The 15,043-nt window shown below is 42.3% G+C and overlaps 1 protein-coding gene across 7 annotated transcripts in view; it reads left to right on the forward strand.

The window, feature by feature from the left end:
- The window catches only part of DDX58 (DExD/H-box helicase 58), an 84,432-nt gene continuing 70,149 nt past the window's right edge, over positions 761–15,043 (forward strand). For 4 of the 7 annotated variants that reach the window (XR_002336113.1, XM_021064056.1, XM_021064055.1 and 1 more), the window contains exons 1-7: positions 771–957; positions 6,951–7,085; positions 9,050–9,231; positions 10,156–10,303; positions 11,771–11,893; positions 13,642–13,743; positions 14,426–14,579. Coding sequence is in view for 6 of the 7 variants with exons in the window: in XM_021064056.1 (XP_020919715.1) it covers positions 852–957; positions 6,951–7,085; positions 9,050–9,231; positions 10,156–10,303; positions 11,771–11,893; positions 13,642–13,743; positions 14,426–14,579 (950 nt within the window). In the remaining variant the exon portion in view is untranslated. 7 annotated transcript variants of the gene reach the window in all.

A 15,043-nucleotide genomic window follows, 5' to 3' on the forward strand; every position in this document is an offset into this window, starting at 1 on the left:
TGGCCACATCCGTGGTATATAGAGGCTCCCAGGCTAGGGGTCCAATCTGAGCTGTAGCTGCGTCCACAGTGACGGGGGATCCGAGCGGCGCCTGTGACCTACACCACAGCTCAGGGAAACGGCAGGATCCTTAACCCACTGAGCGAGGGTAGGGATCGAACCTGCGTCCCCATGGATGCTAGTCAGATTCGTTAGCCACTGAGCCACGATGAGAACCCCTCAAAAGACACTTTTAAGAAAATAAGTCACAGCCTGGGAGAAGATATTTGGAGTGCAGATATGGCAAAACTCCAAGCCAAATCCAACAAACAAACACCAAACTGTCCCACGTGTGTATTTCCTGTAGGTGCATCACCTGTCGACCCCACGCCAGGTGGGAATGAGCCCCTGGACGGCCATTTTGGAAGGTGACGTCTTCCTGTAAAGTTAGACTCTGCCCTTCCGACCCACACAACTTGGGAAAAGTGGTTACACCGCATACATTTGCCAAAACTCAGAACTGTACGCTTAAAATCTGTGCATTTTACTGTATCTCGACCGCTGTAAAAGCAAAACGAAGAGAAGATGAACCTCAAAAAGCAATCCCCAGGGGTCCTCTTGGGGCGCTCTAGATCCGCGAGCGCCCGCCGGTTGGGGAACCACGCATCCGAGAAGAAATGAAACCGCGCTGGGAAAGTGAGGGCTCGGGGGTTGGGCCGGTTCCGCCCTTTCCCAACTCGTCGCAGTTTCGATTCTCGGTTCTTCAGCTACTCCGCCTCCCGGCGCGGGGTGCTTTTTAGGAGACTCCCGGCTCGCCGGGCTTTAGTGCAGCCAGGCGCAGACGAGGCGCGGCCAGAAGCTGAGCCGGCAGTATGACAGCAGAGCAGCGGCGGAATCTGCACGCTTTCGGGGACTATGTCAGGAAGACTCTCGACCCCACCTTCATCCTGAGCTACATGGCCCCCTGGTTTAGGGACGGTGAGTGCTTCCCAGCCGCTCCTGGCCCTTGGAGCAAAAAAACCCAGTTCAGGTCTTATTTCCCTCTTGCTTTCACCTGTTTTTTCACTCAATACTGGGAGCTTGCTAGGAAGGCCGGGTTTGTGGCAACATCTCCACAGCATTTTAGACGAGATTGTCGGAGTTTGAGGTGCCCGACGAGGTCAAGAAACTGAGTCTCAACGAAATGAAATGACTTGCTTAGGGGTGCACAACTGTTTACATTAGAAGCTGGGGAAACAAGTCACTGTCCGTTTTATTGGTTTCTCCTAATAGTTCCATTTACCGTGTGTTAGGCTTTGTGCTGACATCAAAGATTCAGAAATAAGATACAAGTCCTTCCTTAATATACTTTACAGTCTCAGAATTTGGAGGTGGGAGACGGTGATTACAGAGTGCAGTCAGAAGGCCAAGGATGTTGAGGCTTACTCTGCGGGACCTTATTTGCACTTGCAAGTAACTGGAAGCTTGAGAGGAGCAAGACTCCCTGGAGTGAAAGGCTCCAGGCTTCGATTCAGGTTGAATGTAGTTCATGGGGCCCATGATGATGGAGAATGGCCATTTTACCAATTTGTGTAGAAGTGCATGGTGGTGAGGTGAGCAGGGGCTTGGGGAATAGAGGGAGACAGTGGTGCCTGGAAGAAGTCGAGGTGAGAGAGGGGATCTGGCTCCCCTACAGAGCTTTCCTGCAGTGAGGCAATTTTTGGAAATTGCATTAAAGCAGGCAGGTAACTTGAGAGCTAACTGCTGTGTAAAACCAAACCACAGGCTGTGGAGTGAGAGGTGAAAGAATGCCACCAACATAAATGGACCCCTCCACACCACCCCACCCTTGCTTTCTAGTTGTGCTTAGAGAGAAGTAACAAAATAACATCATAATAACCACAGAGGAGCTTGGGTCCTTGAAGACTCTAAGTTGGACAAGACCTCTGTATCTCTTTTAGAAATCCTTGGAATGAGTGACACCTAATAATCATATTAATTTCCTTTTTCCCATGCACTTGTGTATTGATTCAATAAGCCAGAACTCATGTGTCAGGTATTAGGCTAGCTTTGGAGGGAATTTACACATATTACTAGACATATTGTCTAATAGGAAGTGTTCTGTTGGGAACTGAGGGATCTATAGAAATGGTTCCTGTCCTGAGAGAGAGCAGAGAGCATGTGTGAATGCATGTAACCAAATCAGTAAAGTGTGGTGAGTGCTTTGATGGAAAACCATAGTGTGCTATGGGAGTGCATAGGTGGAGTAGTTTTTCAGAGATAGTAATTTTAATTTATAGTTATAATACAATCACAATAAAAACACCAAAGGTAAGTTTAAAAAAAGTAAGCTGAAGAACATTTTGTATACTCTTTTATTGTTTTGTTTTGTTTTAGGGCCGCACATGTGCATATGGAAGTTCCCAGGTTAGAAGTCTAATTGGAGCTACAGCTGCCTGCCGGCCTACACCTTAGTCACAGCAACACCAGATCTGAACACCGCAGCTCACGGCAACACCAGATCCTTAACCCACTGAGGGAGGCCAGGGATTGAAACGGTAACCTCATGGTTCTTAGATTTGTTTCTGCTGTGCCATAAGGGGAACTCCTATACTGCCTTATTTTTGAATGTCAAAGATATCATAGAGTTTTTATTTTGAGCCCTTCCCCAGAGGCAACTGTTTTCATTTAGTTTACACCTTTCCTGCTTCTTTCTTTATAATTTATCACAAAAACTTTTTGCTTTCTCCCCATCTTTCTCTGTTTTCTATTAGATTGATAAAGTTTCTCTATCTCCTGCTTTTTTCTTGGCTGCCTTAGAAGTTCTGATTTCTGTTTTAACTTTACTTGTGACAAATATACTTTATCAGTCAGGATTCAGTGAGGATTCAGGGTTCAGAGACACTAAGGAGCATTATGGCTGGATAGAAGCTTTTTGACTTATTTTTTTGCTTTCGTTAGAAGGCAGTGGGAACTTTTATGCCCATACAGAAGTTTCCCGTGAACACCGCCCCCCCATATATTTAAAGTACATTAACAACATCCACTGTCTTACTGTGATTCCTCTCTCCACATGTTGGATATTGTGCATGAGTGGCCTCTTGGGAAAGGAGCACTGCAGCCATGTTTTTCCCGGAGCGCTTGCTTGGTTACTGGGGTGCTCTCGGGCTTGGCTTATTCACAGTTATCCAGGATGTTTCAAGGTAAACCTGGGTATGGGTTACAGATTTTTTGCAACATCCCTTTGGAGTCAAGCCTAACTCTTATCCAGCAGGGGCACTGGTGGGCAGTATTCTAAGCACTTGTCCATTCTCTCAGCAACATATTCTAGACACATGCATGAGGCAGGTACTTTGTTGATGATGTGAAGAGAAAGATGAGTACAACATGCTCACAGTCACCCTCTAAGGGAGAGGATGCCTCCCCCCTCCCTGCTCGATGAGGACTCTACACTATTCAGTGTTAGCACTCCAATCAGAAGCATGGAAAGACAGCAAGAAAGCGCAGGAAAGAGATCAATAAATTCTGTCTTGGGAAGCTGAGGATGGCATCACAGAGTGGCCAGGAAGGCAAAAGGAGTGGGAGATACTGACTGCCCCAAATGCCAGTTCCCAAGCATTCAACTCTCGGTGCTTTTGAGGAAAGTAGCACAACCTAGTAGCAGCAGATATAGGGGCCAGGTAGCAGCAGGCTTGGCCCAACCATGTGCAGAGTGAAACTAAACGGACCAGGGTATGGTGAGGCATCTTACCTGGGAAAGTCTCAGCTGTGACTGGACCAACCTAGACCTCCATGTGGAGAACCAGTAATAGCTGGTAAGTAGCAGGGATGCCTGGAAACAAGAACCCAGCTGTAAGGACTGGGTTTAGGAATAGAATTAACTCACTCAAAGGAACAGGGTAGGATTGTGTGCCCAAGGAAGCCGGGATAGGTGACAACATAGGTTACAGTTATGGATTGAATTGTTCCCTCCTCCCCAAAAGATATATTGAGGTCCTAACTCCAGGGCTCAGAATGTGACCTTATTTGGAAAAAGGATTTTTACAGAGGTAATTAGTTAAGATGAGGTCATACTGGAGTAGGCTGTGTTCCTGATCAAATGGGACTGGTGTCTTCATACCAAGACTGCCATGTGCAGACACAGAGAAACAAAGAGAAGGCCATGTGAAGACAGAGGCAGAGATTGGAGTGATACAGCCACAAGCCAAGGAATGCCAACAGCTACCAGGAGCTGGGAGGGGCAAGGACTATATATGGTCCTCTAGAGCTTTCAGAGGAAGTGTGGCCCTGCCAGAACCTTGGTTTCAGACTCTAGCCTCCAGAACTGAGAGAATACTGTTGTTTTAGCCACCCAGTTTATGGCAATTTGTTACTGCAGACACAGGAAACTAATATAGGTGGTGGAAATTAAAAAGACAGGGGAGTTCCTGATGTGGCCCAGTGGGTTACAAACCCGACTAGTACTCATGAGGATGCAGGTTTGATCCCTGGCCTCACTCAGTGGGTTAAGGATCCAGCATTGCTGTGAGCTGTGGTGTAGGTTCAGACACAGCTCGGATCCCTCATTGCTGTGGCTGTGGCGTAGGCCAACAACTGTAGCTGCAATTCGACCCCTAGCCTGGGAACGTCCATATGCTACAGGTGTGGCCCTAAAAAGCAATAAATAAATAAATAGGCAGACAATGAAAAGTGTTGGCAAGGATATGCAGAAATTGGAATCCTCATAAATCGCTGGTAAAATGGTAAAGCTCCTTTGAACAATGGTTTGGCAATTCCTTACAGTGCTAAATGTGGAGTTGCCATAGGAACCAGCAGTCCTAGATGTATACTCAAAAACAATGAATACATATCCACTCAAAAACTTGTACATGAATGTTCATAGCATTACTATTCATAAAAGACAAGCTGTAGAAACAACATAAATGCTTCTTAACTGATGAATGGATAGAATTGGTGTATCCATACGGTGGAGTATTATTCAGCATTAAAAAGGATTGAATGATACATGACACAGTATGCATGCACCTTGAAAACTGTGCTAAGTGAAAGACCCCAGTCACACAGAACATATGCTATACGATTCCATTCATATGAAATGTCCAAAATAGGCAAATCCATAGAGACTCAGTAAATTAATGGTTGCCTGGGCTAAGGGGAGGGAAAATGGGGAGTAAGGGTTAGTGCATACAAGATTTCTTTTTACAGTAATGAAAATGCAGTAAAATCAGATAGTTGTGATAGATTTACGACTCTAAAAACCATTGAATTTTACACTTTATTTATTTTTATTTTTATTTTTTATATTTTTAGGGCAGCACTAGAGGGATATGGAGGTTCCCAGGCTCGGGGGCAAATCGGAGCTGTAGCTGCTGGCCTACACCATAGCCACAGCAACATGGTATCCAAGCCACAGCTCATGGCAACGCTGGATCCCCAACCCACTGAGCAAGGCCAGGGATAGAACCTGCGTCCTGATGGATGCTAGTCATATTCATTTCTGCTGAGCCACGAGGGGAACTCCTGAATTTTACACTTTGAAAGAGTTTGTTTTGTTGTTGCCGAGACAGAGACCTTGGCAGGGAAGGAAGGCATTCCTTCCTTCCTTTCATTCATTCACATACTTTTGTTGAGTCTATGTATATTAAATGGTAGATCCTCTTCTAATCTCTGAGAATATGGAGGTTAACCAGCCAGACAACTGACTTACTCCCCTGGAGTTTCCATTCCATTGACAGGGAGAAAAATTGGAAGATTATCAAATGTAAAATCATACAAAGGCAGCAATTTGGTCATCACCCCAGACATGGAGTTAGTTTAAAGTCAATGTGACCATCAGTTGGTTGGTGGGTAGTCTTCTGCTACCTGGCCTCACTGTGTTTCTCTTTAGTTCCTTTTGCTTTCTCTTTTCTGCTGTATTTCCTACCATCCATTGAGCCGAAATAGACTGCCAGACATTTCTCCAGCAAAGATGGGTTTATTTAGGATCAGCAGAGAATTGCAGTCTGGGGTCTGCAATCATGGCAGCCACATGCAAGTTCCTGCAGAGCAAGAGAACACTTGTATATGGGTGGTAGAGCCCATGGCTTTTCATTGGCTGAGTTCTTGTCAGTAAACAAGAGTCTGTGTTCTTCCTCTTGGGCTTGACTATGGTCACAGGGCATGAGAACTCCTCTGGTCTCCTGACTCTATTTAATTGAAGTTTCTGTTTCCTACTTTTTTACATGTCTTAGCACAAAACCTGGAAAAGGACCATGAAAGTATCTCTCTTTCTTTTTTCTTTAAGGGCTGCACCTATGGCATATGTAGTTCCTAGGCTAGGGGTCGAATTGGAGCCATAGCTGCTGGCCTACGCCACAGCTACAGTAACACAGAACCTGAGCTGCATCTGTGACCTCTGCTGCAGCTCGAGGCAATGCCAGATCCTTAACTCACTGAGTGAGGCCAGGGATCAAAACTGGGTCCTCATGGAACCTAGTCAGGTTTGTTACTGCTGAGCCACAACAGGAATTCCTCTCTACTTATAACTCTGCTTGCTGAGTCCACCATAGCTGTTATCGATGGCATTACAGTGAGGTCCTATCCTCACACTTTTAGCTCTGCAGTTAATTCAGACTTTTGAACTAGAGACAATCAAAATGTTAGAAGCAGCCTTTGTTCTTCCGTCTAACCTGATGCTACCATGACTTCTCCCTTGTGGGGAGATTCTTGCAAATATCCTTAAGAAACTCCTTTTCTTAAGTTCTTCCCTAGAGCGTGTTCCCAGACTTCCACAACAAACTAAGCGATGTTTCCGGAGAGGATAGGAGAGTGGGTTGGTGAAGAATAGGCATGATTGGCCTGGGCGGAGAATTTGCTGTCTTCCTGCAGTTCATGGGATTTGCTATAATCCTCAGCCCCATTTGAGGTCTGACAGCCCTTCCAATGATGGTGGTCTTACTTCCAGTGCTTAGAGGTTCTGCAGTTTGATGAGTTATTCTTGCTTCTGTTTGTAGATGAGGTGCAGCATATTCAGGCTGAGAAAAACAACAAGGGCCCGACAGAGGCTGCATCACTTTTTCTCCAGTTCCTGTTGGAGCTCCAGGAGGAAGGCTGGTTCCGAGGCTTTTTGGATGCCCTTAACCAAGCAGGTTGGTTCATTCTTATTACAAGTCAGAGTTATTTTGGAGAGACAGCAGTGCCTGATGGCTTGAAGTGAGATCTTTTTTTTTTGTCTTTTTGTTGTTGTTGCTGCTATTTCTTGGGCCGCTTCTGCGGCATATGGAGGTTCCCAGGCTAGGGGTTGAATCGGAGCTGTAGCCACCGGCCTACGCCAGAGCCACAGCAACGCAGGATCCGAGCTGCGTCTGCAACCTACACCACAGCTCACGGCAACGCCGGATCGTTAACCCACTGAGCAAGGGCAGGGACCGAACCCGCAACCTCATGGTTCCTAGTCGGATTCGTTAACCACTGCGCCACGACGGGAACTCCATGAAGTGGGATCTTAATTTTCTGCTTAGGAATTGAACCTGGGCAGCCTGAGTGAAAGCCAGGAATCCTAGTTACTAGACTAGTTAGAGGCTAAAAGCAGAATTTCCCTGATTTCCCCCTCCAAGGCTGCCCTGCCTTGAAAGACTGTCTCAAGGAGGCAAAGACTGTAAAAACAGGTACAACATTTATTGTTAGCAAAACACTTCAGGGTTGAACAGTGGTAATGACAGCCCTCAAAAGGAAAAAACGGGGCGGGGGGGGGAGAAAAAAGAAATGTATAGATATACCTATTTCCCTGATACTCTTTAAAGGTCCCAGCATCCTAGGTTTACAGAGGTGCTCAGTCATGATTAAAAAGGAAAATCATCAGAGTTCCCGTCGTTGCACAGCGGAAACGAATCTGACTAGGAACCATGAGGTTTCGGGTTCGATCCCTGGCCTCACTCAGTGGGTTGGGGATCTGGTGTTGCCGTGAGCTATGGTGTAGGTTGCAGACGTGACTCAGATCTGGCATTGCTGTGGCTGTGGTGTAGGCCGGCAGCTGCAGCTCCGATTGGACCCCTAGCCTGGGAACCTCCATATGCCGCAGATGAGGCCCCTGGGGGGAAAAAAAAAAAGAAAATGTACAAATGTAGCTACAGCAAGGTGAAACTTAGAAATGTAATATTAAACTTTTGAAAAAGTCAGAGAAAATTGCATTTAGTAGGATGTAATTTTCAAACAAGCTTAAACTAAATGTGTATTGTTTAGGGAATCAGACATAGGTTCGTATGCATTCATTTTGTTGTTGTACCTTTTCTAGCCTAATGAAAAGAGTGTGGGTCTTCTAGTCAGATAAGCCTGGTGATTCTGTTGAGAGAAACTTGGAGCCAAGCATTCTTGGATTATTATAGTTAGAAATAATTTCCCGCTCAGATTTCTCATTATATGTATTATTCTCTTTTTAGAATAATAGTGAAGGTAAGCTCTTGAGGGGCAGAAATCAAAATTTATATTTATTTTTGCCCTTTTTACTGCTTTGCACTGAGAAGATACTTAATAGCATGATAGTTTGACCATTTGAAAGGCAAATCAGAGATTGTAGGTGAAGTTCACAGGGTACCTTGGAGGGAAGATTTCATACTAAGACCAAATGTATGACTTCAGATTTATCCTTTGTACTTTCTCCTATGAGATGATTATGTTGTTAGAGTACCTGAAATGTGGAGTGCCTAAAATGGATATTGAATTTTCTTTTGCAAAGATCATTGATAATGGAGGTGATTTACAAATATGTTTTGAATCCTTTCACTATACATTCAAACATGATTTCTATGATATTAATATCAGATTTTTTTTTTTTAATTAGGGCCATACCCATGGCATATGGAAGTTCCCAGGCTAGGGGTTGAGCTGTAGCTGCCGGCCTATACCACAGCCACAGCAACTCGGGATCCAAGCTGCATCTGCGACCACAGCTTGTGGCAACACCGGATCCTTAATCCACTGAGTGAGGCCAGGGATTGAACCCATGTCCTCACTGATACTAGTTCGGTTCGTTACCACTGAGCCTCAATGGGAACTCCTCAAAGTATTTTTTAGTGTGTCTCCAAAAAAGTTGCATTTTCTTCCTACTTTTTAGGTTATTGTGGACTTTGTGAAGCCATTGAAAGTTGGGATTTCCAAAAAATTGAGAAGTTGGAGGAGTACAGATCACTCTTAAGGCGTTTACAACCAGAATTTAAAACTACGATCAATCCAAAAGATATCCTTCCTGAAATAGCTGAATGTTTAATTAGTCAGGAATGTGAAGAAATTCTACAGGTATTTTAATTAATATTAAATATTGAATTTGGGGAAAAGAATTTGAATATGGGGAATGTCTTCTGTTTTCTGTACTGTTTTAGACCTGAGAGAGGTCATTGAAATCGCTGAAAGTCCTCAAATCTAAGGCATAATGACCTGGAAGAGTACCTTTAATTGTGATCCAAGTAATTTTTATGTCACAAGTTTTTTTCACGTTTGCCCTGTTTTCAGTTAAAATTATATGTCATTACTTTTGTGAATAATGTTTTTTGCAAGTTGAAATAAAATCAGACAGTGTAATAGATAAAAAGAAAAAAGGCTGTAGACTCCAGTAGTTAAGTGTTCAGGCTCTGGACACAAATAAATTGTGTGAATCCTAGCTCAACCACTTACTAGTGGTGTGATCTTAAGCAAATTATTTGGTTTCTTCCTGTATAAAATGGAAATAACAGTAGTACTTATTCATACGGCATTTTTATAGGGATTGGGTGATAGGGTATGTGTAAAGGGCTTACATGTGCCTGGCACGTAATAAGTGCTCAATAAATTTTAGTTATTGTGATTAATAAGAAAAGCCATGTAAGTCATAAAAAAACCCCATTTGTTACTATTTTGTTTTATCCTTCCAAATATACCTATACCAGTATACCCATATTTTGAGTGGTCATCAAATGGATTGGTTTTCCTAATATTGTGATGAGGATAATGTCTAACATCTTGGAGGAGGTGAGAACACAAGGCTTGACATGGTGATATCACATGTAGAGGACAAGGATGAAGGAAAGGGTATCTTAAGAGACACATTGGATGGAGCAAGAATAGTCATGAAGGAGACCTACGGAACCGGAGTATACAGTGATTGAATTGTTTCTTCAGTAAAAAGTCGTAAAAGGGAAACCTCTGAAATACTTGTTTAATCAAAACTATGTTTGCCTTGCTTAGATTTGTTCCAGCAAGGGGCTGATGGCAGGTGCAGAGAAAATGGTTGAATGCCTCCTCAGATCAGACAAGGAGAATTGGCCTAAAACTTTGAAACTTGCTTTGGAGAAAGAAGAGAGCAGGTTCAGTGAACTGTGGATGGTAGACAAAGGTAGGATGTTCAGAAGGGTAGGAGGGTCTGAAAACAGGCCCTTGGCCCTTCCTCCTGGTTCTATGTAGGGCTTCCTGCATTCCTACCTGGTTTTCACTCACTGTCAGAGGCATTTTCTCCTTCAGATACTCATGGCTACACCTCTAGTGAGAGACCAACTTGAACTTGGGTACTGGGAGTCAGGTGGGTCTTTGTAGAATTAGTCAGGTTGCACACAACTCCTAAAAATGAACCAAGGACACACCACTCTCATCCAGAATTAGCTCATCCTGCCCAGAGGATGTGGGGAGGCAGAGTCTGAGCCCACTGTCTGGGTTTAGACTGTCACAGAATTAGCTTAAAAATTCTAGAGGTAAAGGTTCAAACTCCAGAACTCACCCCCTTTTCAGAATAGAATCATGGTAGACATTGCCTGATTCTCTCAATTGGAAGTCATCTGGAACTGAACTAGAACAGGATTGGAAAAAAGAATCTGTTGTGATTAAGCATCTGAGCCATCATTTGGCTTCCTGAAGTTAATAACATCATCTCAGAATATTATTATAATTTTTTAATTTTTTATAATGATTTTTATTTTTTCCATTATAGCTGGTTTACAGATTCTGTCAATTTTCTACTGTACAGCAAGGTTACATATATATGTACCCATTCTTTTTTCTCACATTATCATGCTCCATCCTAAATGACTAGATATAGTTCCCAGTGCTATACAGCAGGATCTCATTGCTTATCCATACCAAAAGCGATAGGTTATTTTAAATTTTTTTTATTTGCACCTGAGGCTTCTGGAAGTTCTCAGACTAGGGGTCCGTTGCCACAGCAATGTGGGATCCAAGCCACGTGTGAGACCTACACCACAGGTCATGGCAACGCTGGATCCTTAACCCACTGAGTGAGGCCAGGGATCAAACCTGCATCCTCATGGATGCTAGTCAGATTTGTTACTGCTGAGCCATAACAGGAATTCCCTTTCAAAGGCTGTGTTTGGGAAACCATCTGAGTGTCTGGCCTTAGCCTTTCATAGGCTTCTTTAGGAAGATATACTGTTCCAGAATTGTCTATATAAATAAACATCTGATTTCTGGGTCAGGTCAGGGACATAAATGTCTATTAAATAGTTCTGTTCTTTTCTTTGGTGCGATTGCGAATCTGCTGGGAGATCCTGTTAAGATGTAGTTTCTGGGGCTCAAGAATCTGCATTTCTAAAAAGTTCCTGAACAAGTTTCTGGTCCTCATCCCACACTTTGAATAACAAAGCCCTAAATGACACTGGCGTTCCAACTCCAAATCGAGATTTCAAACTTGGCAAGATTCTTCTAGTTGTTTTAAAAAGTGGAGGGAGTAGTTGTGAGAAAACTTAATGGAAATTTAAAATTTTAGTATCATGACCTCCTTGTAGGGCTTTCACCACCAAGATCATAATCAGGTAATCTAAAGATTCTAAGATGTTTTTTTGGTCTCATAAAGGTGCAGAAGATGTTAAAATGAAAGATCTTGAGGATGATGAAATGAAAACTTGTGATGTACAGATTTTCTACAAGGAAGAACCAGAAAACCAGAATCTTAGTCAGAATTCGTGTTCCTCTTCAGGTACTCAGTATTGTTTATTCTTTTCAATAATGGTACTCTTTAGGTATTTTGTGTGGGGAAATATTTTGCAATGCCAAATGTCATAGCTTCACAAAAGTGGTCTTTAAGGAAAAGTAAGAGAGAAAAGAGAATTTATGTTAAAATAGATACTTTTCTATAATTAGAAAAGTCACTCTCTCCCTTCCATGGATATCACCAGCTTCTTTTTTTTTTTTTTTTTTTTTTTTGGTCTTCTTATCACGAAGTATGTGCACATTTGTTTTGAAAATGCTAATAGAATTCTCCCAGAAAATCCATGTCTCTGAAATCCAAAAGCAGCCCTGCTTTATAAAGAAATACTTCCACTCTTTGTGAGTCACTTGTTCAATTTCCTCTTTAGATCCCAGGGCTGCAGTGTATATTAGTGAGGTGTGTGCATTGCACACATGTGTGGGGCTGAGAGATTGAGCCAGGGCCGAGATAAGCCTGTGCTGTTTGCCAAATTGTGCAGAGGGGCTGTGTCTCCAAAAAGGGGCTCCTTTTTCTAATTTACACAGAGTCTCTGTCTAAATTAGCTGTAGCCTTATAAAACCCACTTTATGTTTCCAGAAACATATTGTCATGAGGAGACCAGAAAGTTGCATAACAAACCATAGTAAAAAGTCATTTATAAGAGGGCATCAGGAGAGAAATTAGCGTTAATAATGAGTAGTGTTAGAAGGAAGATGTGATTTGGGGATAACACCATAAAAACAAAGTATGTAGATTACTTCTACAAACTGAATTATACACATTTTTTGCCATTCCAGAATAAAATCAATGAATGTAAATTGCTTTAAATTTTTCTGAATTGTAAAGGTCCTTAGTGAACTCACTTAACCTTTTAGAATTTCCTCTTTTCTTTATTTTTGCTTTGCTTTTCATTTTTTAGGGCTGCACCTGTGGTATATGGAAGTTCCCAGGCTAGGGGTTGAATCATAGCTGCAGCTGCCAGGCTGCACCATTGCCACAGCAACATGGGACCTGAGTTGCATCTGTGACCTACACCACAGCTCAAGGCAACACCAGATCCTTAACCCACTGAGCGAGGCCAGGGATGGAACCCACATCCTCAAGGATAACAGTCGGGTTTGTAACTTGTTGAACCACAGTAGGAACTCCCCTCTTTTCTTTAAAATGAGTAGGTTGGACTCAATAGATTATTTCCAAAATCTTTTCTAGCTCCTAACATGCTCTATGCTTATCTGTTAGTAAGATAAATCCTCTGATTATTTTTTAAAAACTTCTGGTTCTGTTGAGACAAAATACCATGTGAGAGGCTGCAGAATTACAAAGTGCGGTTGCTTTTCAAAAAGACATTACTTTGGGAGGTCTGTACAGCTTGAGGTTTTTCAAAGATCTTGCAAGGTTTTTTGTTGTTGTTTTGGCTCATGCAGCATTTCCTTTAGTTAATAGCCCTCTGCCTGGCCCTGAATTAGGACTTTCTTGCTCTAGTTTCTCCTTACGAGGCTCCCATGACTGTTTCAGGAAGAAATCTTTGTGGGATTTTTCTTTTTTTCCTTCTTGCCATTTGGTACTTTGTCATTGACAGAGAGTGCTGTACTTCAAATCAGAGCAGAAGCTGGAATGATTAATTAGAGACAAGGATTCTAAACTTCCTTAAATAAGACCTTTCTTCCTAGAGTCAGCCTTGTCTATTGGGCGATGGCTATTGCCTTGATTCCTCAGAGCGGTCACTCTTTGGTAATTGAATGCCTGTTTTATTCTAGAAGCACCTCATACTTACAGCCCACTGAAGCCAAGAAAGTACCAACTGGAGCTTGCTTTACCTGCTCAGAATGGAAAAAACACAATAATATGTGCTCCTACTGGTAAGTTGATTGCCATTACTGATAGTTTGTTTCTCTTTTTGCTTCCTTTTCCCCTCTTTTGTTGAACACTGGCACAAAACAGGCAAGTTTCAGTTTCTTTTTTTTTTTTTATAAATTTCTTTTATTACAGTTGATTTATAATGTTCTGTCATTTTCTGCTGTACAGTAAAGTGACCCAGGTTGTATACCTGGGTCATAATTTTTTTTCTCACATTATCCTCCATCATGTTCCTCCACAAGTATTTAGATATAGTTCCCTGTACCCTACAGCAGGATCTCATTGCTTATCCACTTCAGATGCTATGGTTTGCATCTACTAACGCCAAACTCCCAGTCCATCCCACTTCCTCCCCTCCCCCAGTTTCATTTTTTTCATTGTTCCATTTGTCTTTGAGAAAACCATTCTATTCATATGTCTCAAGGTATCCTAAGGAACATGAGGAGGGAAAGAAAAATGACTCCTTTTAACTTCCTGCAGGCCCTGGCTGTTTGAGTGCATGTGACCCAGGAGGTAACTTGGCTTTTGAGTCATTGTATAAATTCTCCAGTTTTTAACCCACCCACATCACCAATTTACTAGTCAGAGCAGTGGTTTTAGGGGCGCCAAATATAATGATTTTTCTACAGAAATATTTTCGTATACTCTTAGTTACATGTTTTCTTTATCTTTTATATACTAAAGGTTGTGGAAAAACCTTTGTTTCTCTTCTTATATGTGAACATCATCTTAAGAAATTTCCACGAGGACGAAAGGGGAAGGTTGTCTTTTTTGCTATTCAACTCCCAGTGTATGAGCAGCAGAAATCTGTGTTCTCAAAACATTTTGAAAGACTTGGGTACGTATAGCAGTTGGTCCAACTTCTTTTTCTCTAGCTTCATGTAACCAATGTGTTTTCTGCTTTGTTTTGCTTTTGGAAAACCATGATCCAAAAAATTTACGGTAGATTCAGCTAGATATTAATTCCTTCATAGATCCAAGTCTTTTTTGTTAGATATAGCTGAAATGCTAACCTCCTGTGATTAGCTTTGGCAGTGTGAGTAAATGACTTGAGATAAATTTTACAGCTAAATGCCACATTTAACTTTTCAATGATTTTGAGTGAATCAGTATTTTATATTAGTCTTGCCTTTATTTTCTTTTTCAATTCCTTGAAAAAACTACTTTCGGCTCTCTCTATCTGCAGGTGCCACATGGAATGTTTTTTAGCAGTTCTTCCTGGCTTACATTTGTTGATCACTTACTGTGTGCAGGGCTTTGTGCTAAGCTCTTAACTTTTCTCCAGATCTGTTCCTTTTAGAC

Source organism: Sus scrofa, chromosome 10 (assembly GCF_000003025.6).
Source record: "Sus scrofa isolate TJ Tabasco breed Duroc chromosome 10, Sscrofa11.1, whole genome shotgun sequence".
Classification (NCBI taxonomy): Eukaryota; Metazoa; Chordata; class Mammalia; order Artiodactyla; family Suidae; genus Sus; species Sus scrofa.